Genomic DNA, 23,073 nt, shown 5'->3' on the forward strand with positions numbered 1-23,073 from the left:
GGCCCCCTGCCCTCCCTCGCGCGCGCCCGCCCTCCCTTCCTCCGGTCCTGCAGCCAATTAGACGGCCCCCTCGGGCGGGAGGCGTGGGGCGCTCCATAAAGCCGCGCGGAGCTGTCACCCCGCGAGCAGGCTGCGCACCGCCCAGGCCCGGCCGGCTCGCCGCAGACTCGGGAGCCTCGGGCCGGGGAGCGCGGAGGAGCCATGGCCACCACTAACGGGGCCGTGGAAAACGGGCAGCCCGACAGGAAGCCGCCTGCCCTGCCGCGCCCCATCCGCAACCTGGAGGTCAAGTTCACCAAGGTGAGGTGGGCGCCCCTCCCACCCGACGGCAGCCGGGTCCCGAACTGGGCAGCCGGGTCCCGGGCGGCGGGGACGAGGGGCCCGCAAGCTAGGAGTCCCCCGGGCGCTCCCGAGACCCCAGCCTCCCTGCCCGGACCGGCCCTCCCGAAACCGCACCCATCGCTGGGCATCCCGGGCGGCCTCGCAGGCGGTGGGCTCAGCGCTCTAAGCCTCGAAGCCGGGCAAGGGAGGCCTCGCAGCGCCCGAGCGGTGCCAGGCTGCTGTCCCGAGCGGCCCCGACGTGCCCCTGCACCGCCGCTTTGAACGCTCGCGGAGGTGCGCGCCGCGGGGACTTGGGGCGCGGTGTCTCCCCGCAGAGCCCGGGGGGTCGTTTCCGGGGTGAAAGACTCAGGCTTTAGGAGGGTCGGAGGGTGCCCGAGAACTCCAAGAGCGAGTCTGAGAGCAGGGGCCACATGGAGAGCTGCAGTCAGGAGCCTCGGGAAACAGGTCCTGGGGAGCAACGCGAGAAGCTTCGGGCATCTTCTGTGTTTAGCGTACACCGGCTTACGGGCGAGTTAGGGGGAGGAGGAAGGTGCTCACTGATGAAACCGTCCCGGAGCCCAAAGGTCCCGGTGTTATGGACGAAGACGTGTTCCCCGAAGGAAGGTCTCAGATCTGGGCCTTGGGAAGCCGCGGGGGCAAGGCCGGAGCGCCCGGGCTCCGTCGTGTCGCGGAGAAGCAAAGCGGCTCTCGGCTTCTTTGCGCGCTCGGCTGGGAGGCTGGAGGGTGGGCAGAGCGGTGAGATCACCTACCTGGGGCAGAGAGGACGGTGCTGAGGCCTCGGCTCGGGCCGAGGAAGGCCAGGAGACGGGCAGTGAGCGTCTCCCGAGGGAGGACACCCCCAGGGTGTCAGTGTGGTCTGGGGATGCGGCGCTTCAGGGGCCAGGGCCATTGGGTTCACTTTCCCCAACTTTGGCTCCTCTTGTTTTCCGGTCTCATCCATAACCCCCAACCCCAGCTGACACAGCGCTTAGAAATTTCTCATCAATTTTACTTTCAAAAGTAGCAATTAAGTCTCTCAAACGGTTTTAATCAAGCGGAGAAAGTTTCAGGCCGCTATGTGTGGCCTTCGGATTTTGGTCTCGACACTTAATTCCCAATGTCGGCTGTGCCTCTGATCACATGACATTTAAATTAACTGTTTTGAGGGGGCTCTGTAATCAACAGAGACATGTCACTGTAAACGCTGGAAATTATTTTTAATGTCGTTTCCTTAGTATCAGCTTCAGAGTGAAAATTCCAACACACATTCTGGGAACACTAAGCGTACCTTAATTTTTTCAGACCCCAACACTGTGGTGTTCAACTGTTTGTTGGTGGTGTTTTAATTTTGGTTTTATAGTGTTTTGTAAAACTATGTAGAAACCAGAAAGTAAACGTATTGTTGTCCTTTTACCTTTTACGTTTTTGGATCCTATCAGTAATCTGGCCACACATGAAAAGTTTACCTCTTTCTCTACGATTCTTTAGGACCCTTTCAAAGTATAAATGTAGCCCTTAGGGAGGAGGATCTTAGAAGATTCACAGAGCAATGAGTGACTGTGGTCTTGATGGGTGTCACCTATTTGTCAGTTGACCAGAACCAGTGTGTGATTGACACGGAGGATGGGTGGTAAGATGGGGATGGCTGGAGAGCTGGATCCTTGGGGGTGCTCCCAGGAGGAGATGGCTGCAACTGCCCGACGCCCACAGGGGACACGGCTGCTGCCTGCTCTTTGTCTTGGCGCACCTCCGCGGAGGCCTCCCCACAGCTGCTGTGGGCCCAGACAGTCCGTGTGGCTAAGGGTGGGCAGCCAGCACCTTGGCCCTCAGTGCTCAGGGAGCCTCCAGCCAGAGAGGCAGACAAGCGTGCGGAACCCAGGCCCAGGACTGGCAGGAGGATGGGCGGCGCGTGGGAGCCAGCAGTGATCAGCCATTTTTCAAAACTGACTCATGGTGCTTCTCGCTAACGGAGAGAGAACCTGCCAGAGATGGTCGGCCCAAACCCCGGCCTCCACGATGCCGTTTCCCAGGCTGGTCCAGCTTCCAGACAATGACTTTGTCTAACCCCCTTCATTGTTTTCAGATTCTAACATTGAGCTCTGTAGGGTCACTCTGTGTGATTCTGATTAGGGGAAGGGACATGCTGGGGTCCTCACACAGATCTCAGAGAATAATAACTCCCCCTTCCACTTCAGGGGAGCTCTTTCTTTATAAAATTTCTTCCAGTAGCAGAGATTCTCTTTAAAGTTTTCTAGTTCCTTAAAACACCGGTTTTTATTATCTCTTTCATGAAAAATAAAATTTCCCCAAATCTCCTTTTCTGAAAACATATTCCTGTTGAGTTCGGAGGAGTGGCCTGTTGCCCGATGGGAGTTACGGGAGACAGCGTCAGCAGGGTTCACGTGTGTGACTGCCATCGTCACCTCCGCCCAGGCACCTTCCACTCAGTCCTGTGTCCATGTCCTTGGATTCCTTTGGTCAAATATGAATTCTGTCTACTGCTCAAGTAGCTTAATTTTATATCTCTATGAGGTATAAAAGGAACTTTTCCCTTTAGACCCTTTGTCCTGATTCAGGCTGAAGACAAAGCAGCCAGCGTAACTGGTAGGCCGCATCTACCGACTCTTTCCTTATTCATTTATTTATTTTTTGCTTTAGTGGAAGGAAAATCAACAGTAGAAACCACTTACAAGAGTACATGCACGTGTAGTATAAAGAAAAAGATTTTGCTAAGTTAGAAACATTGTGATGGGAAAATATGGATGGAGTCAAGCAGCCTGAATTTTTTTTAAGTCGCTGGTTAGAAAGGACTACAAGATCAATGTCATGAGAAACCAAGGGATTTTTTTTTTGGAGGAACATGCTTGGAGATGAAGTTTAACAGACATCTGACCATTGCAATCTGTTTCCATCCACCTTGTTCATGTTCTCTTCTGCCACCTTCTCATTTTCCCTCCTCCTTGGAATTGATACCAGGAAGGACCTCGAATCAGCAATTTTCACTGACAGCCTCTATTATCTAACCCACGAAATTTCATCTTCTTACAAATGGGCCCCTCTTTCTGGCCGCACTTTGCTCCCGCACTAACTTGGCTCCTCCTCCCCACTTACTAATTTCTCGCTGTTACCGAGTGATTACTTGCTGGATGGCAAAAGTGAACACTTGGATTTGGTTTCAGCTGGAAGAATAAACCTGTAATTGTAGCCTGGCCTTTTCCTCGTGCACTTCCCTGGGGGCCTGGCCTCATGTTGAAGGTGCTGAGCTTCCAGAAGTCAGACGGGCACATCCTGCTGGTGATGGACGCTCCCAGCTCTGGATTCTGGGCTCCTCCCACCTGCCCAGCCAGAGCCTGCCTTCTGTGCCTGGTTCCCACCAGATGCAGACTGGGCTTCCTTCAGGATGAGCTGCAGAGTCTATCCAAGACAGCCCAATACAGAGAACGTAACCACGCCGCACACTCAAGGAGACAGCTCCTTCTCTCATCTGTCATCGCTGGGGAGTCAAGTGTTCCAAATGAATCAGTTTCACAATAATTGAAATTAGTCCTTTAATGATACAATTAGTCCTTTAAACAATTCAAAGAGAAACAAAGCTATATGTATGATATGCATATAGATATAGAAATGGAATCTGCTGAGCTAGTTCTGTACGTAGAAATGATTGACGACATTTTATTTGAAGGAATGGTTCTAGAGCGAGTTAGCCATTTCTGCGACTAGGGTCTTCCTGATGCTATGATGGACCATCCCAATCCAGTGCAGCAGGGGCTTGTCTGTCCTCTCTCTGGGCAGCCGGGATCTCTGTGCTGTTAGAACATGTTTTGTATATTATCTGTCACTTCTGTTCCTACTTCTTTTGCAAAAGACTTCTCTTTTAATATGATGCTTTTAAGGCATTTAGGATTTAAACTAACGGTGTATAGTACATACATTTCAGTCGTGAACTTTGTACATTCTTTTTAGTTTTCTCATAACATCTTATTTTTTTGGTTTAGGGTTCTTATTCTCAGCTATGTTCTAGATAATTGAGGTTCCCAGTGAAGTGATTTTTGTGGATTATTTCTTGGGTTCTAGATATAAAGTTATTTGCTACATCTCTTAATATAACCTGGAAAATTTCTAACCCAGATATTTAACTTTGTTTTCCAACACTGGCTTTTATCAAGCCCAATGTGAAAATGGACATTTTAAAGGGAATGAGGGGGAAGGGTGTGTTGATGTGCATTTATGAAGACTAACGGGTGGTGGTAAGACCCCCACATAAAGTGAGTTCCTTGGCAATCTTGCTGGGGGTTGCAGCAGGAAGGAGGAAGGGGCTGCTCAGGGTGTACTTACCCTTTAGGAACAGGCAGATTGCTTGGCCCTTTATACATACAAACCTATTTAATCTTCCAAAGTCTGTGAGGGTGTAGGATTCTATTCACACCCTCTATTTAACTGTGTAACTCATCTATTCCTCTGTGAATACATGCTATTGCTAAATCATAATAATAATTTAGGAAAAACTCCAAATAAGTTTAGTTTTATGATGACAAAAACTTGGATTCTAATTCTGAATCTGCTCCCAGTTGGTCGGTAGGTGCTGGGACTCCGAGTGTCTTGTCCCCCTTTCAGGTCTCAAATGTAGAATGGGGGGGGGGGGGAGAGGAGCACAGGGGAAGAGGGCGGACAAGACGTTACCTAATGTCCTTAGCATGTTGAAATTATATGATTTTGATTTAAACCTAATTCGTTACACTTCCTTTCCCGGTTAGATATTTATCAACAACGAGTGGCACGAATCCAAGAGTGGGAAAACGTTTGCCACATATAATCCCTCAACTCTAGAGAAAATATGTGAAGTGGAGGAAGGAGATAAGGTGGGTGCTTTTTTTTTCCCCCTCTAAGAAATTAAATTACAGATAAGTAGAGGATAAGGAAGCAGTTTGCCTCTGCTGTAAGCCAGCACTGGCCCACACTCGGGGTAGGGCCTGGGCTGGCTGCATAAGTTGGTATGTGCTCCTCAGACACATCGCCCGGAATGGGATCAATTATGGACGATCCTCTGCAAAGAGTCACTCTCCTTTGATAGATGTGTCTCCATCTATGAGGATGACCTCAGCTATCCTCATCACATGGCTAAAGGAAAGGTTTTTATCAATTATTTGAACCTGGAGGCATTAAAGAATCTTTCCAGAGAGCATTTCCGGCTGGTGTGTTTCACCGAATGCAGCATTCTGGCAGGAAACGCTTACAAAAAAAAATAGACTTGAAGGAAAAAAGACTTGCTACCCAAGTGATGTGGGAATAGTAATAACGTCACGTAACCACCAGATATCTTTCCTACCAGAAACTCACATGATCGTGTAAAGCTGTAGTCTTTTTAACCCTATTTCCTAGTGCAGAGTCTATATTATAATATAGAAGCTAAGGGACTCCGGATGTGTCCTTTCTGCATATCAATGCCATAGAGTATATTCTGAATGTAAGTTCCGTTGGGGGACAGGTTAGAGATGACGCTCTGCTATGGAAGGAAGGAAAACATGAACCTCCCCTCAACCACTGGAGTGCTGGGCCCATGTTCTTAATCAGCCTGTTGGTGATGTTGAACGTGGATGGCATAAGGAACACATGTGCAAAGCAGGCTCGGATTTTATCCTACCCGTGACAGTTTGTGACAGGTGTGCAATACACAGTGGCTCCAGCCTGTGCAGACCCTGCTGTGTCAGGCACCTCATGCTAAGCTCTGTTCACAAAGAAAGTAGCACAGAGGAGCTTGAGTGAAGATGTGAGGGCATGGGGGGCGAAGAGCGGGATGCCAATTGGGATTCCCATTTGGAGATTCCTAGTTGCCCCACACAAGTGTCAGAGAGGAGAATGAGACCCTTGCCTCGGGCTGCAGTTTTTCCCTTGGTCTGGGTGGCTGCTCTGAGCACCCGGAGACAGAGGCCACCCCATCCTCTGCAGCTGGAGAGGGTCTGGCCTCCACCCCAGAGCCTGGGACAAGGAATTCAGTGTCCCAGCCTTTCCTGTGCCAAAGTTTCGGCTGACCTGCAAGCAAGCTTTGGAGACAGGGAGTCTTGGCAAAGTCTCCCTCCTGACTGGTGTGCAGAATCCTCTGCTTACCACACCTGCCTAGAGAGAGCGTCTTGGCAGGGCCTGCAGGATGAACCATGCCTGTCAGTGACCATAACCTCGAAGCCCATTTTCCAGAAAGTAAGAATGAGTGACGCTGCTCTCAGTAGCTCCCACTCTTTCCTTTTAAGGTTTTGTTGTAATTATTCTATCAGTACATAAAAGATCCAGTTCTGCCCCCACGGGGTAGGTGTGACTGAAGGCAGAGAAAAGGCCTCCGTGGTAGTCCCTGCACCTCCCTGTCTGTGGATTGTTGCAGTGTGGCCAGTTCTGGGACCCAGAGAAGCATACCCTCCCCCATTCTCACCATTGGACCACAGTTCTCAACGGGAACAAAATGCCAAGACAGAAGTTTCCCACCTAATTTGTCAATGGTGGGATTGTGTGTATTCAGACTGGGTTAGCATGTGGAAAATCATCTCACTAAGAAAATACTCCAGGTCACCAAGAAAAATACTTAAGGCCAGTGATTTTATAAAATATGTTTAAATGCTTTTATAATCAGAAAGGACATTAATATTTGGCCACTTTAGAAATTTTGCAAAAGACTTAGTATGCAAAGAAGAAAAAAATCACTTGGAAACCCCTGCCCATTCAAATATCTGCCAACGCCTCCTTCCTGGGCTCTACCGCAAGACAGAGGCCCGACTCTGCTGTTCTCTGTAATTGATACACTCTCTTGTTTTGGCCACTCAGCCCGACGTGGACAAGGCTGTTGAGGCCGCCCATGCCGCCTTCCAGAGGGGCTCACCGTGGCGCCGGCTGGATGCCCTGAACCGTGGCCAGCTGCTGCACCAGCTGGCCGATTTGGTGGAGAGGGACCGTGCCATCCTGGCTGTGAGTACACGCACACGGGGCACGCAGGAGACAAGTTGGCCTCACAGAGGGCCCTGTTCCCTGTGGGGTATGGGAGAAAAGATGGAGGGTTCCCAGCCTTCTGTGGCTGTGGGTCTGTTCCATCCTTTGAGGTCCAGCTCTCTGGCAGTAAGCAGGCATCCATGGCCCTGGACCTCACCCTCTTCATTTTGAAGTCACTTTCATCCCCTGCAGTTCAGCTTTTTGACCAAGAAGTTGCCTATAGGAAGTCCAGCTACATCAGTGTTTCCCAGAGTTGGGATATTTATAGATGGTTACTACGGGCTGGCCTGTATCCTGGTCCCACCTATACATTTATGTACATTCTTTTTCTTTTTTACATTAACTCCCTTTTAAACTTAAATTTAACCTCATCCTAACTGACAACATCCATGAAATTACAGGTTTAATGTTTTGACTGTATTTTTTTCTAATATTTGTTAAAGGCAATGCTACCACTTAACAAAGGAAAAAATTGCCCCCATATGGCCTAAAGTCATTCCTATATCACTCCTGGGCAGTGATGAGCATGTGTGGAGTGGTAGTAAAAGCAGGATAAACCAGTTACAGGAAACAGAATATAAAAGACCTGGCTCTGAATCCCAGCTCTGCCACTTACTAGCTGTGTAGCTGTGAACAAGTTGCTTAACCTCTCTGAAATTTATTTCTTCATGTAAAATGCCACTAATAATGATGTCTAAGTGTTGGCGAATGATCCATTTAAAATCCTCAGCAGAGTTAGTGGCATGTAGTAAGCACTAAGTAGATGATGATAGCTATCATTAATAATAGCGGTTATCATCATAATGCTATGTGAAGACCCTGTTTCTAACCCCAGCTACATGCCCTGCTGGCCAGTAATCTCCTTAGGTGTAAAATGGGGCTGTTAATGCAGCCCACCCCATGAGGTGGAGCCATTCACACTAAGTGGGGCTGTGAAGGCATTACTGAGTAGTATATGCATCATTTCACAGGGTCATTGGCTCTTCCTTAGGTCCTGAGGCCAAAGCCATTGCAGAGCTATGATGGGCCTTGAGATCCTTTGCAACCTGCACATCCTGTCCCTACTTGGCTTAGACTTCTGTTTGTTAAACTTGTTCCAAATCCTGAGGCCCAGTTTGTAGGAGAGGAAATCTCCTTTTTGGCCTTTGATTTGGAAAAATGATTTTTCTGATGTTGGGAACGAACAGTAGAGTGGACACTCTTTTAAAGAACAGTGTCATTCGGGCATTCAGGTCACTGAAATTGCTTTTGTCCCTGCATGTGTTTCTCGGGGACAGAGGAACTCCTGGTTGCCTTTTCCTGAAGGTGCATCTGCACAGAAACCAGGGCTCTCCTTCCTTCCTGCCCAGTTGGCCAGTCGGGTGTGTTCACCCGAATCCGGGTGAGGGTAGCTCATTCTGAGGGCAAGCACTTCTCTCCACGGAGCCTCTAGTTTCTTCCTACAAGGAAAGCCAGCCTCAACTCTCAAGCTGCCAAACTGGCTTTTTCAAAAACATTTCTGTTTTCACCCAGCATGAGCTCATCGGTTTGCAATGTCCGTGTGGACTAATAGCAGGCTGGAGAGGATGTGGCCCGGGCTCCCCTCCCCACCCTGGCCTCGGGTGTCAGTATCATCTCAGGAGCAGCGGCTACAAGGCCACCTTCATCTTCAGGCCACTCCATTGACCCAGCACTACTATGTTCTGATAGCAGATGGAATGTAGGAGGAATTCGGGAATCAACTCATCCAATCGCTTCTGCCATTGGGACCTTGCTGCCCACAAAAAAAAATAAGATCTAGTTCTTTGCCACAGCATGAGGGGGACAGGGGAATCCCTGGCAAATATGGTTTTTACAACCAATGACATCACAGGAAAGCGCCCCTCTCTCTACACCTTGCCATGGCTCCCCTGCACTTTGACATGGCAGGGCACTTCTTTCCTGTCACGTTCTCTTGCTGGCTTAGTGGTTTTTCAGAGCTGGGTATTGATTTCTGTGTTCAATGTTTGAAACAGTAGTGGGAGACCTAGTGGCCCTTGACTTTCTTTCCCTTGCTGAGGCACCCTGGGCCAACCTGCTGGCTCTTTGGGTGCTCATTTTGGGATCCCCCATGTAGGGACTCCCCATTTACTTTCCTTTTCAACCTGAGTGCCATTTCTTGGGCCCCTTGCTTTAAGCCTGGCACGCTGGGGGTGCAGGTGCAGTTCCCCCAGAACTTTCCAGTTATTCCTTAGAAACTGAGGGTTATGATGTGTTGACTTTTCAGAAGGTATATTTTTCTCCGAAAATGTTAAAGGAAATACACTTACGAGTGGCTGTGATTTACTCATGGTCGAACTGCAATAACACGTTAAGAGGCAACCATTCCCATCAGTAGCTAACACTTGACTTCTCAGGTTCAGTCCTGTATGCTCGCTCACCTGTGACACTTTTTTTTTAACTAATATTAAGAATTTCCTGTTTAAACCTATTGTGACCTGGGTTTTGCTTGGACAGGTTCCATAAAAGCAACCTGGCAAATTCATGTTGTCACTCCAATAAGCAAACTTGCCCAAGTTAATAATGAAAAATAGCCGACGTTTACTGAATGCTCACTGTGTACCCAGCTTGTTCTAGGCACTTGACCTGTAGTATTTATTATCCCATTTTAGAGATGAGGAAACTGAGGCCCAGAAAGGTTAAGTAACCTGTCCAGGGTCACCCAGCTGGAGGCGGTCAGCCTGGACGGGAGGCAGACAGTCGGCTCCGGGTCCTGCCCTTATCCATGATGCAACATCGCAGTCTTCTTCCTTGTCCAATCTCAGAAAGGGACCAAGACTCAAGCCCTGGTTCCACTGACATATGCAGATACTGTCTGGAGCAGCCCAGTCCTGGAGACCTTTTGGCATTATTTGCGATTGCTAGGCTTCCCCTGGGAAAATGAAAGTTCTCACTTGGGATGTGAAACAATAGGAACCAAAGATACCGTGTATTCCATGTTATGTTGGTCCTATTCAGTCCCTGAGTGGCAGCTGCTGGGGGTGAGACACATGCCCCAGACCCAGACCAGCCCTGTCATACTCAGCAACTCACAGCCCTGCCTCCTCAGGGACCCCAGGTAAGGATTGACAACCACTTGTCTGGTGCCTAAAGGGAAGATGATTACCATCATTGTAGCTGTCACTGTTGTCATGTGAACACTTCCACGCCACTCGCTGTGGGTGGGCACCCTGGTTAGTGCTTTATGGAGACTGACTCCCTTAGCTCTCCCACCAGCCCAACGAGGGAGGTGCCATTATTATTCTCATTTTCCAGATGAGGAAACTGAGGCAGGGAGTGATTCAGGCACTCACCCAAGTCCACTCAGCTAGGGACAATCAGAAGTGGCTGCCTCCTGTTTGGAGGAGATGAGGCTTCTCCCTGAAGCAAAGGTCAGACAGCGTATCCTGAGCATCTCAGGTTGTCCTGCTGTCTTTCCAGACACAAATGCCCGGGAGCAGCAGCCAAAGGGGTGGGCACTGTGCTGGCTGCAAGTCGGATGCCCTAAATTCAGTGCCAGCCATGCTGCTGACCCACTGGGTGGCCTTGGCTGAGTCACTGGGCTCTGTTAGCCTCAGGTGTGCACCTTAAAGTGGGAATAGAGATGTCGAGTTCAGGGATGAGACATCTGCAAGTGCATCAGGGTTAAAGCCCTGGACACCAAGAGGGGCCTTTCTTGCTTTGTAAATCTCATCTTGCTCCACTGGCTCTTCAACAAGAATCCAGCCCTGGGCTATGTGTCAGGGTGGCCACTTCCTGCAGAGACGGATGACTGGCGGTTTCAGTGCTGGGCTCAACTGGGGCTGCTTGTCGAAGGGACAAAAGGGTTCTCTTCCACCCAGGCTGGAAATAGAAAAGAATCCCTGCCATTGAGCCACTGCACACTCTCCCTGGGCGATTGCCTCCCTCACCAGCAGAGCCAGTCTGCTCCTTCCAACTCTATATCCGGCGTGGGCAGCACAGCTGGGAAAGCCCACATCCTTGTGCTGGTGGACGACCCCTCGGGCATTGGTCACTTTTTCCACAGTCACTCTGGCCAGCCCAGCTGAGAAGGAAGAGCCCACATCTTCCCTTTCTCATTTGTTAGAGGAAGTCAGCTCTCTCTCCAGCCACCCTGAAGCCAGTTAACCTTCCAAGAGCTTCCTGGGAATGCACAGGCACATATCCTGGGTCTCACAGCTGAGGCCACTGTGCTCTGTCTGGTAGAAAGACCAAATGCCAATAACAAGGCTGTAAATCAGCCTTGCATTTGAGGGCCATCAAGGGGAGCACATGTCCATGCTCTGGCCAGGCCCTCAGCTTTAGGTGTTTTGAAATGAAAGCAGTCCTTGCCAATCTGGGACGGTCAAGTCTTATTTTAAATGTAGCGTCTTGCTTTCTGAAGAGACGTGTGCAACTCTGATGTCCAGAGAGCAATGCCCTAGGACTGTGTTCTCCCCCAACTGCCCATACCCCTCTACCCCCAGTCTTTAACAACCGGGTAGTTGAAAGGAAAGCCAGTCCGACAAAGGTGTCACCTTGTTGTTGCAGACCCTGGAGACGATGGACACAGGGAAGCCCTTCCTTCATGCCTTTTTCATCGACCTGGAGGGCTGCATTAGAACCCTCCGATACTTTGCAGGGTGGGCAGACAAAATCCAGGGCAGGACCATCCCCACAGGTGAGCTGTCATCGCCTTCCTCCAGGCAGCCTCTTCAGAGCCCCACCTGGCCTTTCCTCCCAAGGCATCCTCCCCAGCCCCCCAAAAATGATTATGTGCCAATTCATCTTCTAAGAAGCTTCACTTTCAAAGTCGAGTTCAAATCACTTCTTTGTGCAATAGATAATACTTGGAGCTGAACCCCTGTGGGCTTCTGGGTTTCTTGTCTTTTTACTACTTGAAATTCCCAGCCTTGATTAAGTGTGTCCTCCTGCTATGGAACCTCTCTTCCAGATGACAATGTTGTGTGCTTCACCAGGCATGAACCCGTAGGTGTGTGTGGGGCCATCACTCCTGTAAGTATGGTGGATTTTCTCCATGCATTCTGGATAGGTCCTGCCCCCCTGCCCTGTGGCCTTTGGATTCTCTGGTGTGTTTTGATTCGATCACACCAGCACTCGATGAGCATTTGTTTGGTGGCTGTTGAGATGGATTAGACTCATTCCTACTCCCCAGTGGCCTGCTCCATACAATCAGCAGAAGGTGGATTCCCACAGGAGGGGTCAGGAATGGCCAGCACGCCTAGGGAGGTGGTCTCTTCACTGGGCCCTGAAGAATAAGGACTTGTTCAACAGGAAAAAGTGTTTTCCAAGCAGTAGGAATGGCCTGGGCAAAGGCATGGAAGTGACTGGGCTAGTTGGAAGGAGATTGCAGGAAAGCAGGAGCTCTGGCAGAACAGAGAGTGAGGGAGAGGAGGAGCCATGGGGGGGAGGATACAATACAGCTTCCAGTGCCTTGGCTGCCGAGGGGCCAGGGCTGGGTTCACTGCGTGGTGGGGATGCTTGTAGGTGCCCAGGGAATGCAAGGTGCTGCTGTCTGTTTGGGAAGCCCTGGGCTACTGCAGTGAGAGCTGGGCAGGGAGCTGGGGAGGCAGGGGGCAGCGTGAAGTAAGGACTGGAAAAGTGCTCCCTGGAAGCAAAGAGGAGGTCAGCCCTTCAGTGGATATTTTTGAGGAGGGGGTTGGACACCTGGAGCAGAATCCTCTCTGCAATGGCTACCTAGGAGCATGTCTCAGAATGCTGTTTAGGACGCACTGGGCGGGAAAGCCGTACAGATCACTGCACAGTCCTGTGTTACCCCTTACACCTCAGATCTACACTATGAAAGCAAGTGTCCTCCACGGAGGCACAGTCGGGCACCTGGGACTGGGTAGGGGTGGATCTGGGCATCCAAGGCCTTGTGCTCTGTCACAGTGGAACTTCCCCCTGCTGATGCTGGTGTGGAAGCTGGCCCCCGCCCTCTGCTGTGGGAACACCGTGGTCCTGAAGCCGGCAGAGCAGACGCCCCTCACTGCCCTTTATCTCGGTTCTCTGATCAAAGAGGTAAGAAGTCCAAAAAGAAAACATTATGTGTTCTTGATAATGTTCCCACCCCCAGGAACCAGGCCACCATCACAAGACGTGACCGTGGCAGCCTGAACACGGTCGAGTGGGATGGGAATGACTCCCTGTGTTTTGCTTGACGGCTGCTCTTTCTTTCTCCTGGTTGTGGTCACTGAGCTGGAAGAAACTCCATTCCTCACAGTGATCCTAATGAGAATACTTAACTCTTATTATGGGCTCAAACTGATGATCTAGGACCCAATGTTTTGGCTACAGAATTTGCAGGAGGGTCACCCAAGAGGGAGCCAAATATTCAGGAGTTTATCAGGGCTTGCATTTGCAGTGTATGAAGTGGTCTGTGTTTCTCTTGGGGGGTGACCTGGCCAGCTCCAACTGAAGTGGCTCCCCAGAGCCTCCTTGGGCAACCATCCCCTCCCCCTGGGCAGCCATAACTCAGGGAAACAGCAGCCCAAAGAGACTCCTCCTTCCAGACACACCTGGCAACATATTTTAGTCATTCTGTCACCAGCTTGTATTGTAGCAAAAATTTAGCAAATAGAAACAGTAAGAGAAGAGGATGGGAGAAAATATCCATTTGTTTCACCTCTTGGTGGGGCTGATTCGATTGGAATGCACGTCCCGTATTGCTTAGATGCAAGGTTGGAACAGCCAGTTGCCCACTTGCCTTTGACTGGTCATGTAGGATGTGATTAAATGACAGTGATGAGACTTACAGATTCTAAATCACAACTGTTCGAAAAAAATAGTGTTTGGAAAAACTGAAGACTCAAGTAATAAGTCCTAAAGTCTTAACATTTTAAAATAATGTGTTTTAAGAACTGGACGTGTGGGAATAGCATCCTCCACCTTGCTCATTTTCTGGTGTTTTTGGTTAATGAAGAGGACTTGCCTGTGCAAAGCACAAAGCGTGAATGTGAGAGAGATGGCGGTCCCTGCCTTCAACAGGTGCCAGCTCCAGGTGTGGCCCAGGCTGAAAGAGCTGATCTTTGAGGGAACGATATCTTGTTGCCATTTGAAACATTAACGGGTAGATTAAAAGTTGAAAACTGTAGCTTGGGAAGGATATTTCGCAGGTGCCTCTGAGCCCAGGGAGTTGTGACCAAGGTACCCTCTCCTCCCCTCAACCCCCCCCCACGTACACTCACACACATGCAGATGCATGCACTTGCACTCTCACACACACTCTCAGATGCATGCACACATGCAGATGCACTCACGTGCACTCACACATGCACGCACACAGACACTCAAACACACACACACACTCAAACACACATGTACACACACATTCACACACACTTGCACACATGCACATCTCACATAAACACACATGCATACACTCATACACTCACACATACACACACTCACACACTCACATAAACACACATGTACACACTCTAATACATACATGCATACATGCAGATGCACACGCACTCACACATACACTCACATGCAGACACATGCACACACACACATGCACACACTCTCACACACTCTTTCACACATGCATGCACACTCACACAAACACACACATAGAGACACACACTCCGCAATGAGACTCATACATACCCACACTCATACATGGAATGGTGCTGCCCACTTTGCTCACAGCCCTTTCTGGGTGGGAAGCTCTGCTTGGAAGAAGGGGTGGGCGCTGCACCCTGGCCCAGCCTGCACCCTGTGTGGGTGGTGGAAGGTGAGGAGCCCACATTAGCTCCCAGGGTGCCAGTGGCTGATCATGTCTGGGCCTTGGGGTGCATGTGTGACCCTGACCCAGGCCTCCCTGTGGGAATGCTGCTCTGCTCAGGAACATCACACAGCCATGCCTCTCTCAGCCAGTGCAAGTGCATGGCAGACACTGGTCCATACTCTTCCTCTGAAGATCACCTCAATTTCTTCCCAGGTCGGGTTCCCTCCAGGCGTGGTGAACATCGTGCCAGGATTTGGACCCACAGTGGGAGCCGCAATTTCTTCTCACCCTCAGATCAGCAAGATAGCCTTCACTGGGTCCACAGAGGTAACCCCTCATGGGCTGCTGGAAGGAGGGACAGCAGCTGCATGACTTGAGACCTGTGAACCTTCCCTTTGGGAGACTCAGCTATGATTTGTTTTCCTTCTAAATTTGAGCACGTTTTCATTCATAACAATCAATAAATATGTCACTGGTCCAGTTTCCAAACTAAATAAATATCTAATAGAATCCAGAAGCCTTAGAAAAAAAGATATAGAGATAAGATACAATAAAAATGTAAAACATCCAGATGGCAAACAACATCATAATCAAGGCTAAGAGATAACTAAAAGCTGGGAGAAAACCAGCTGTCATGTATGCAGCTCTGCAAGGGCTTATATCCTTCATATGTAGAGTGCTCCTACAAATCAATGAAAAAAAACAAAAACAAAAAAAGACACATTGGTGGGAAAATGGCAACTCGATGACTAGAAATACTGAATGCCCAATCAGCTTAACCGAATTCACTGGTAGTCAGGGGTATGCAAATTCAAATGATAATCAGACTGTCTGTCGTGTTGGTGAATTGTCGGAGTGGTTTCTGAGAACACGGCGAGGCAGGCGCTCACGCCACCATCAGTAAGGTGGAAGGCGATGTGGCAGCACTGAATTTTTTAAAATTCAAAATTTTAAAGTGAAAAACTTTTGATTCATAAATTCCATTTGGAAGAAACTACTTAGAGTACTATTCTCATGGGCATTCAAAAACATATTTTTAAATATGTCTTATCCATTCTATGAAATGTTTTACAGCCATTACAACAAGGAAAGCTGTCCATAATCTACTGCTGAAGCACAAAAAAGCAAACTGTGGGAAATTATCTACAACATGATCCCTCTAGTAAAAGTGGGTGTGTGTGGAAATAGAAATTGTTTGGAAGAATTTCCAAGAAATTATTACCATGTCCCCCTCTGAGGTGGGGTGTGGAGTGAGGGGAGATCAAGACTTTCCTCCCTTTAATTTACACGTATCTCTATGGGGAATTATTTTTAATGAGAAAGTCCTTCTGTACTTAAAAAAGCAAATCAGCAGGTCGCATGCAGTACATGTCCCCTTTCCCTTCTACTTGAGTCCCACCAGGAGCCTGTAACCACCTCCTGCAGCCCTGATGGACGGTGCTGCCCTCCTCTAATAGCCAGGGTGGGCATCCTCTGAGACTGCTAGTCAGAGTCAAGTGAGGCCCCCACCCAAGGCCACCAAATCATGCACATGAATGGCATTGAAATAGCCGGTGGCACTCAGCTCACTGAACTAAGCAGCAGCTCCACACCTGGCCTGGCCTGGCCCCTGCCCTCCAGCTGCCCCCAAGTCTTCTCACCCAATAGCAAAATTGTCCCTGCCCTGGCCCTGCCCCGCCCCTGTCCCTGCCAAGCTTCTCTGCAGCATCCTGAGCCTTCCCTCTGGGACTGTGGGGCTGTCCATGGGTACAGCCTCTGTTCCCCTCACTGAGCTGTTAATGTCAGCAAAGCATCCTCAGTATTGCCAGAGACTGCTCAACCAGAAGGCATCTCCATAATGGGGTGCTTCTCCACCCTGGGTGCATTCAGCTGTAAGAATGCGCCTCAACACCCCCATCAGTCGCCAGCCTCTGGCAGGCTGGTTTTGCTTTTGTTACTCTCCTTGGGGACCACCATTGCTACTATGGATTGATTCCAGACCTCGCTCAGGCCATCACCTTTGAGCTTGGTGGTTTTTAAAATGCACACACCCTTTACTGTTGGGGAGAATGGCCTCAGGCCTGGGAGAGCCCAGCCCTGCCTCTTGCCAGCTGTCTGGCTCTATGAAGTTCATGTCGTCCCAGATAAGTCACCAAGTTATACAGGGCCAACTTCCCTCTAGCAGGGTGGTGGACAGTGGCACACACGGGAGTCAGTGTGTTCTTCTGTCACTTCATAGCGCAGCACACCGATCCTTTCCCAATGAGAGAACTGGCTCCTTCTCATCCTGAAGGTCAGCTGCCCTCTGTGTTTCCCTGACTCTCAGAGGTTCCCTCCAACTACAGCAAAGAGCCACACAGAACCACCGCTTTTACTGGGCCCTTTGTCAGAATTTCAGATGTCACTAGGAAGGGTAGAAGAGTTGGCCCTTGTACTTCGAGCCCTTTACCAGATGAGGGGACCAGCCTGCTGAGCTCAGAGGGGCAGCCACTGGGACAGGTGTGCAGCCGGCTCTGCCACTGGCCAGCTGTGTGGCTTTGGGCAAGTCTCTGGGCCTTCCAGAGGCTCCCATCCACACCTGTAGGTGGAGCAGCTGGGACCAAGGACTCGGAGGTCAAGGTCCAGCCTGGGAAGAGATGCTGTGGGCCAAGTTCAGCCACAGCCAGGGTTTACTTTGGGCTCTGTTTTATCCTGAAGGTTGGAAAGCTGGTAAAAGAAGCCGCCTCCCGGAGCAATCTAAAGAGGGTTACACTGGAGCTAGGGGGGAAGAACCCCTGCATCGTGTGTGCTGATGCTGACCGTGAGTCTCTGCCCTGTCTGGGCTTTGCTGGGGCTTTAGGGCATCTGTAAACCTCTCCCCATTCCCTTGCACAAATTTGGAAGTGATTGAGAGGCACACACACACCATGGGGCCCTTTTCCACCACAGTCAGCCAACCATAAACAGGCAGAAGGAATCAAAACACCTGCTTTATTAGTGATAGAAAGCAGTGTTGGAAAAGGACAGGGCTTAGATAGTAGCCAGAGGGGCTGCCTGTTTCTGCACCTCATGATTAAGTTTGTCTTCCTCTTCCTGCCGAGCTGGGCCTTGAGGTGTAGGTCCAAGTTCTCGTCAAGTCCCCTGTCAGGACAGAGCAGGAGGATGAGGAGGACAGGTGCCGCCCCCTCATGGGCCTTCATCGTTCTGCCCTCCAAGTCCACGTGTCCTGTAGTGTTTTCGGGCTCTCTGATTCTTTGTCTCAGGCTTGACAGATCGGAGGAGGACAGTGGCAGCTGACCCTGAAAAGCACCCCCATGGTCTGAGTCTCGCCCACACCATCCCTTCCCTGGGAAAGCAGTCTGCCCCACAGCTTGCAAGCAGCTCGGTCTTGCTAGAGCCGCATGACACAATATTAAAATACATGCTGTTCTTGGCTGCCATGTCCAGACGAGGGAAGGAACGCACTGGGCATTCATGCCCCAGCTGACAGAGTCAGCTATCAAAAGGTGTGATTTCCCAAGTGCCTTGAAGCACCATTGCCTTAAAGAATAGCTTCCCTCACCTGTCCACTGGTGCCAGAAATTCCTTTGGTGGAGAACAACGCCTTCCATTCCACACTCAGATAAGGCTGGAATTGCAAATATCCCTGAGAAAAAGGACCCTGGCACAGTTTCTCACTGAGGTGTAAATGACTGATACCAGTTCCTTGCCCTGAAGCTGGCTTTCAATGGGAAGGGATTGAGCTCTCAGGAAGGACAGGGAAGCTGGGCATGAAGGTGGAATGCCTGTGTCTTGCCTTGGCTGATGCTCCTTGGTGGAAGCGTCATTAGTGTTGCTAACGGTGTCTGGAGCCACAGGGAGCAGTTCTTTAGTGGGTGAGCAGTCATGTTGCCCACTGTGACCCACATTTGGAGTCCCAAGCTCCAATCCCAAAGAGCCAGCTCTCCAGTTTGGCATTCCCAAGCCACCACATCTGGGTGTCCCCCTGCACCTCAGGTCACCATCTTTTCCTCCTGGTGAGGAAAACTGCCACTGAAGCACAGGACTCATGCTGTTTGGGACTTGGTTTTATGAGGGTCATAAAACACGCTCTGTAGCCACCTCCTACTCCTCATCCAGGCAGTGCCAGTCCACAAAATTAAATCCTGACATAACTGGCATCCTGGGCATGCTATGAAGGGGAACAGGCCACCATTCCTCTGCCACTTCGGCCACCACCTCCAGCTCATGCCAGGGCGCAGGAAATGAATTGGTTATCTCAGAGGAGGGGCAGTTGCAAGCTGGCACTTGGCCCAGCCACAGGGGTGGGGGTACAGAGAGGGCCAAGAACCTTATGACGCTATCCTGCTGCCCTCACAACTTGTACAGACGACACTGCTGAACCGCAACGTCCTCTTTCCAAAGGGAAGAGTCCCCCAGAGCTGCCACAGTGGAATTTGAATGGTCCACCTTCCAATGCCCAGAACTACGGCCGGCCATGGTCCTTGCCTTTTTTCTATGCAATGGAAAGCTGCATTTCCTAAGCAAGCAGTAGCGTGGGGGGTGGGTGCCAAAAAACCAGCAAAGCCTTGAGCACTAGAAGCCCCTCTGTAAGAGTGAATAACATGCTGTCACCATTTTTGGGTAATCGCACCATTTTAAGCACATCCACAAAGATCTTTCTTATTAAGCAGCCTTCTAGCTGGGTTCTGGTGGTTTTAATCCCAAGTCAGCTCTACAGTTCAGATTCACCTCGCCTCGTGCAGAACCAGTGTTTTTTCCTTTAACCCTTCCAAGTCGTGCATGGTGTTATATTACTTAGTAAGTAATCTTTCACCTAAGGTGAAAAATTATGGCTCCTTCAATAGTTCTCATCAATTGGCTTACATCAAAACTTACCAAGGTTTATTCCATAGAACGTTAGTCCTTCGGAAAAACAGGAGGGGACAAGAGGAGAGGGTTTCAGAGGCAGGCGAAATGGGGAGTGTTGTAACTCTGTGTTCATTAGCATATCAAAGGTACTGAGAAGTCCCATGGTCAGAGGACATATTTAACCTTAAACTTGGTGGACCAGAAAACTCTTTTTCCCATCATTTCTGTTTGGGAAATGTTGAGAACAAAATTAATTTCTGAAATGCTGCCATTCTGAGGCCTGTTTTCTTGTGTGGGCAATTAGAGTTGCAGCTGTCGCCAGTCCTGCTTTAACGACTTAATCACTTCCTCTCAATCCCGCCTGCCTCCCCCTCCAGTGGACTTGGCAGTGGAGTGTGCCCATCAGGGAGTGTTCTTCAACCAAGGCCAGTGCTGCACAGCCGCCTCCAGGGTGTTCGTGCAGGAGCAGGTCTACGCTGAGTTTGTCAGGCGGAGCGTGGAGTATGCCAGGAAGCGGCCCGTGGGAGACCCCTTTGACGTCAGAACTGAACAGGGACCCCAGGTAACTTACTGATGTGTCTGTGCTCCGCTGGGGCTACACCAGGCAGTCCCATGGTCCCGTGCAGGGGCCCTCTCAAAGGAGGAAACACTGTCTTGTCCTGCCACCTGAGGCTCTTGTTTAGAAGCCGATCAATACTGCAATCTCATTAGGTCCCAGTGGGGTTATAAAAGGGGCTGGACACACAGAGTCATGGGGCGTCGGGAGGATGGAGCCGTTCCCAGGGTACAAGGCCATCTCCCTGCACCCTCCAGACCTCCGAGAGTCCTGCCCTTCTTCTGAGACACCTGGTCCCCAGGGGAGAGCTTCAGGCAGAGGCCATCTTAGCTGGGTGGTCTCCATGCAGGAAAGGGGCTGTAGCACTGAGGGCAGCAGGCAGGCACAGTGCCTGGAGCCAGCTGTCTCAATCCAGAGGCCCACTGTGTGATGGACAAGGTGACCAGAAACCAAAGAATCCCGATGGAGAGGGCAGGGGGATGGGGATGCATCTCTGGGTAGTAGGAACATGTCTCTGGAGACCTGGTTTGGGAAGCCAAGGACAGGATGAAGATGATCATAACCACGAGGTTTAATAACCTCTTTCAAAGGGCACATCCTGTATCACTTTCTTACTAATTATGAAGTGAAGCAGATGGATAAATATTTAAAAGAGGGCAGCCTGACCATCCCATGCATTATTGAAATGGAGCTGAGCAGCAACCCACTTCGCTTTTAGCCAAAGTCCTGCTCCAGGCACAAAGTTTCAAATCACAGGTCTGTGACTTACCCACTTGTGTCTATCCCGGGAGCTTGCTGTCCATTCACTGCATTGGCACCGTGTGTTTACAGCTTCAGGTGTAAGTCACCAAATCCTCTGATGCCTCAGTTTCTTCACCTGGAAAATGGAAGTAATAGATAAATTTTATGAGAATTTCATGGCACCTAGGAAGTACTCAGTAAAGCATAGTTTTTATTTTTAAAAGAGAGGAGCAGTAAATGACAGGCTGTCTGATCTAGGTGGCAATGAATGTCTGTGTGTGATGTCAGGCCTTGTTGATCCTTCTTGCTTAAGCACCCTGTGGGGACAATCTGGCTGGGGAAGGAGAGAGAACCACGTGGAGGAGGGGTGCGTTTCTGGCTGTGCTGCCCACACTCCCCTGGCCCCATCCCACTCATGCTGTGGCTCTGATGCCACATAACTCTGGTGGGAAAGTGGCTCTATTTGTGGACAGCATTCGTCAGTCCCAAACCCAGCGGTCATTAACACAAGGCTGTCGGTGGCCTTGGTTAGATTTCAGATCTGAATGTAAACACGACCACAAGTCATTATCAAATCCACTGTGATTTTAAAGCTAATCCAGAATCAGTGGTAAATATGTGAGTTGATGCCATACTAAGGAAACCTTTTTACCCTAATCATTATTCATAAGGCTCTTTCCAAGGCTCCAGTTTTGACACGGGAAGCCAGACACACAAATCTCTTCCGAGAGCACAGATCCAAGCAGAATGGGTGTTGATTTCATTAGTGCGTTTTTTGCTGCTGCTCAAAGTCCTTTCGAAAGCTCACCAAAGCCATCTAACCTCAGCATATTATTTTAGGATGCTGTTGGGGTTTTATTTTTTTCTCCCAAAGTACTTTTTCATCTATGGTAATAAGATTTTACTCTGAGAGGACTTACAGCTGTCTAAATAGTCCTGTCTGTCTCATGCCTGTAAAACAGCTAGCTGACCTAGATTGGTGTCCACTGCAGGCGAGCCACTCGCTAGACTGCTCCAGAATCATTCAGACTTATTTGGCAACTGAGCAACAAGGTGCATAAACATTATGCAGGCCACCTGGCCGGGAAGGATCCGCAGTGTCCTCCCCAGCAGAGAACTGAGCACAGCCTTGGGCCAGTCCTTTGGGGGCCGTATTTCCCTGTTTCTGGTGCTGTGCCCTGTCGCGTCATTTCACTTCCTGGCAGGTCCTTCTTCCTGTGCTGTAAGGCACCAGCTGACATTTCATGGAGGATTATTAGATTTAAACAATGTGTTCATGCAGACTCACCAGGGAGAGTGGAGTTGGGATGTGTAGGTTTTCCTGCGACCCAGCACTGCCTGCAGCATGGATGGGGTCTTCCAGGTGAAACATGGTCAGCAGTCAGTCAGGGTCTGTAGTTGGCGAGCCCTCTCAGAGCCCCCAGGGAGGAAGAGAGAGGCTCAGAGACACCTGGAACTTTTAACCCAAGACTTGGTTCACCTGGAGAAACATCGAGAGAACTTTGAGCTGTCACTGGATCCATGGCGGTTATTTTCATTATTTTTTTGAGTGGGAGTACATGGAGATGGGTCAAAACCCCAAACACATAAAAAGGTCTACAGTGAAAGGACCCCTCTAATCCTCCCTCCTGTTCATACACGTGATTCTTGTCCTTCCCTTCATGGGCATCCCATGTTCTTAGTTTCTTGTGTGTCCCTCTAGAATTTCTTTATGTGTATACAAGCAAATATGAATGTGTACTCTGATCTCCTGTTACTTTTACACAAAAGGTACCACAATAACTATACTGTTTTGCATCGTGCTTATTGTTCCTTAACAAGAAGCTTGAAGAGCTTTCTATACCAGTGCATGGCAACCTGCCTCATTCTTTTTCACATGCACATAGAATTCTGCTGTATGAAGCCACCAGAATTTAAATAACATCTTCTGATGAACATGTGAGTA

The 23,073-nt window shown here is 49.8% G+C and overlaps 1 protein-coding gene across 1 annotated transcript in view; it reads left to right on the forward strand.

Moving 5' to 3' along the window:
- The first annotated feature begins 201 nt into the window (after positions 1-201).
- The window catches only part of ALDH1A3 (aldehyde dehydrogenase 1 family, member A3), a 36,248-nt gene continuing 13,376 nt past the window's right edge, over positions 202-23,073 (forward strand). Inside the window, exons 1-9 of the mRNA XM_008571006.1 lie at positions 202-300; positions 5,076-5,180; positions 7,132-7,272; positions 11,821-11,950; positions 12,224-12,285; positions 13,183-13,311; positions 15,236-15,349; positions 17,699-17,801; positions 20,209-20,393. Of these exons, the coding sequence (XP_008569228.1) occupies positions 202-300; positions 5,076-5,180; positions 7,132-7,272; positions 11,821-11,950; positions 12,224-12,285; positions 13,183-13,311; positions 15,236-15,349; positions 17,699-17,801; positions 20,209-20,393 (1,068 nt within the window). The remainder of the gene's footprint in view (positions 301-5,075; positions 5,181-7,131; positions 7,273-11,820; positions 11,951-12,223; positions 12,286-13,182; positions 13,312-15,235; positions 15,350-17,698; positions 17,802-20,208; positions 20,394-23,073) is intronic.

The sequence above is a fragment of the Galeopterus variegatus genome, unplaced genomic scaffold, assembly GCF_000696425.1.
Source record: "Galeopterus variegatus unplaced genomic scaffold, G_variegatus-3.0.2 Scaffold36, whole genome shotgun sequence".
NCBI lineage: Eukaryota > Metazoa > Chordata > Mammalia > Dermoptera > Cynocephalidae > Galeopterus > Galeopterus variegatus.